The sequence below is a fragment of the Colletotrichum tamarilloi genome, assembly GCF_030869305.1.
Source record: "Colletotrichum tamarilloi strain Tom-12 chromosome Unknown Scaffold_446.1, whole genome shotgun sequence".
NCBI classification, from domain to species: domain Eukaryota; kingdom Fungi; phylum Ascomycota; class Sordariomycetes; order Glomerellales; family Glomerellaceae; genus Colletotrichum; species Colletotrichum tamarilloi.
In genome coordinates this window covers 1-1,940 of record NW_026849828.1, presented here as the reverse complement: position 1 = coordinate 1,940, position 1,940 = coordinate 1, and the positions used below count along the sequence as shown (strand labels likewise).

At 48.5% G+C, this 1,940-nt stretch overlaps 2 protein-coding genes across 2 annotated transcripts; both read right to left on the bottom strand.

The window, feature by feature from the left end:
• Positions 1-123: 123 nt before the first annotated feature.
• CTAM01_17254 (uncharacterized protein) lies at positions 124-978 on the bottom strand (the record flags this gene model as incomplete). Its single annotated transcript, XM_060533241.1, has 3 exons — positions 124-252; positions 283-503; positions 771-978. The coding sequence occupies 3 exons, from the start codon at positions 976-978 to the stop codon at positions 124-126; spliced, it is 558 nt and encodes a 185-aa protein (XP_060372182.1).
• A 719-nt stretch (positions 979-1,697) lies between these two features.
• Positions 1,698-1,940, bottom strand: CTAM01_17253 (uncharacterized protein; the record flags this gene model as incomplete). The annotated part of the gene is made up of 1 exon (XM_060533240.1): positions 1,698-1,940. A coding segment is annotated over one exon (243 nt), but the record flags the coding sequence as incomplete, so codon positions are not given.

Sequence of the window (1,940 nt, the reverse complement as noted above, 5' to 3'; positions counted from 1 at the left end):
CAGGGGACACGAGGAGAGCGACACACCAAGTATACGCACCAATTCGGGCAATACAGTAGATATACAAGAAAAATGAGCATCATTGCAACTACGATCCTCCGCCGAACAGCTACATTGTCGCACTCAACCGCTACCCACGCCAGATTGACCTTTGACGTCGCATCGAGATCTTCTTTCCGCATAGTCCAGTGGCGATTTTGTCACAGGAACCGGGTAGATCGTTTTCTCCCAAACCTTAGCCTTAAAGGTAGCCTTGAAGGGCTATGATGTGATTGAACTTACCAACTCAGCGCGAGATTTAGGGAAATTGTGCTCATTGGAAGACGTGTATTCATAGAACCTGCTTTTGAAGCGGACTTGGACACACACATCGGCCCCGTACCGTCGTCGTATCTGCTCACAACGCCACATGATGTTTTTGACCGCTTTATCGCAGTTCTCGTTGGTTCTATCCCTTTTCTTTGGCTGCTGCTGACGAGAAGCCATGATTTTTTGGGTACGGGCTGCGACAGTACCGTATTGTTGACGTACCATAAAGTAAACAATGAGTCTGACTCATCATCTTCTTGTCGTTCTACTCTGCCCAATGCATCCCTTTTCAAGCAAGCATACCGCATGAATGCGTTAGGCACCAGGTGGCAGTGGAGCCGCATCTGAGTCTATTCTGTGATTGCTCGTTTTCTAAACTTTGTCGCAACTTTTTTGCGACGGCAGCCAAAATCGGCTTTTGATGCATCTGCTAGCGGGAAGAACGTGGAGTCACCACTTACGGATATTGGCACGTAAGTTTGGACGCGGGTAGCCCGAATAACGGGATTCGACAGCCATCCGAGAGGTAGAACAGGAAGCCATACCCATTGATCTAGGACCAATTGCATGTGCCAGACAATTATACGTACTTTCTTGCTGAACGGACAGAGCGTAGACAAAAGAGTCCACTTGAAGCACCACAATGATGAGCTTTTGGTTTCTGACCATACGGCGCGAAGAAGCTCGCCATCATTTGGAGGCGAGAGGGACTTTGATTGGAGCCGTCGACGAAAGCGGAAGAGGCATAACTCGGACTTTTTGCCGTCTGATGTGAGTTACACGGCTGCTGACATTGCCTAACCAAGCTCATATATCCGCACTCATGGTGTTTGCACCGGCCATTTTGAAAAGGAAGAACTAATCTAGGCAGCATATGTACATTATGTGCTGTACTCTATCGTATAATTCAAAGATACAATCAAACAATGCATCGCATGGCGACAGCCCGAGACTAGAAAAGATGAGCGGAAGGCACAGAAGATGACGTATAAGCTCGTGCTGGCACACATACAAATTGACTAGCCAGAAAATCTAATACAGTATCATTTATATGTCCACCACGGATCGTACGGATAAGTTCTAAATCGGTGTGTATGTGATGCATCATGAGCCTGGCGGACCAGGCTATGAGCCTTCGAGAAGCCAGACAGGATTCAACGATTTATAAACATCTTCCTTTATCACCACAGTCGTGCATGAAGTTGCTAGTGTCAGAATTCACATGTTGACGAGTCTGCGATCCGCACGAGAACTTTGCATTTTCATATACGGGCCCATAGAACAGCCTTCCGCCAACCACTTGCTTTTGTCTTACTCTTCATGGCGCGCCTCGATGCGTGTCTATCATAAGGAGATCCGGCGATACAACTACAGCAACCACGATACCCTCATATGGTTGGTGAGTCTGGCCTGGGGATACCGCGCTCGGCAGACCTCGCGTAAGGATCATTCAAGTTCCAGTCGAAAGAATTAGTGATAATCGCGCCATCGCGGCTGGCTGTCCTGAGATGGAGCGAGCGTTCTGTGGAGGCTTTCCCGTAGACGTGTGCCACTCTATACGAAGATATTGCCTCGCTCTTCTTGGTTGGATGTCGAGCCGCTGCAGAGCAGACGGTGTTGATACCAGCCGT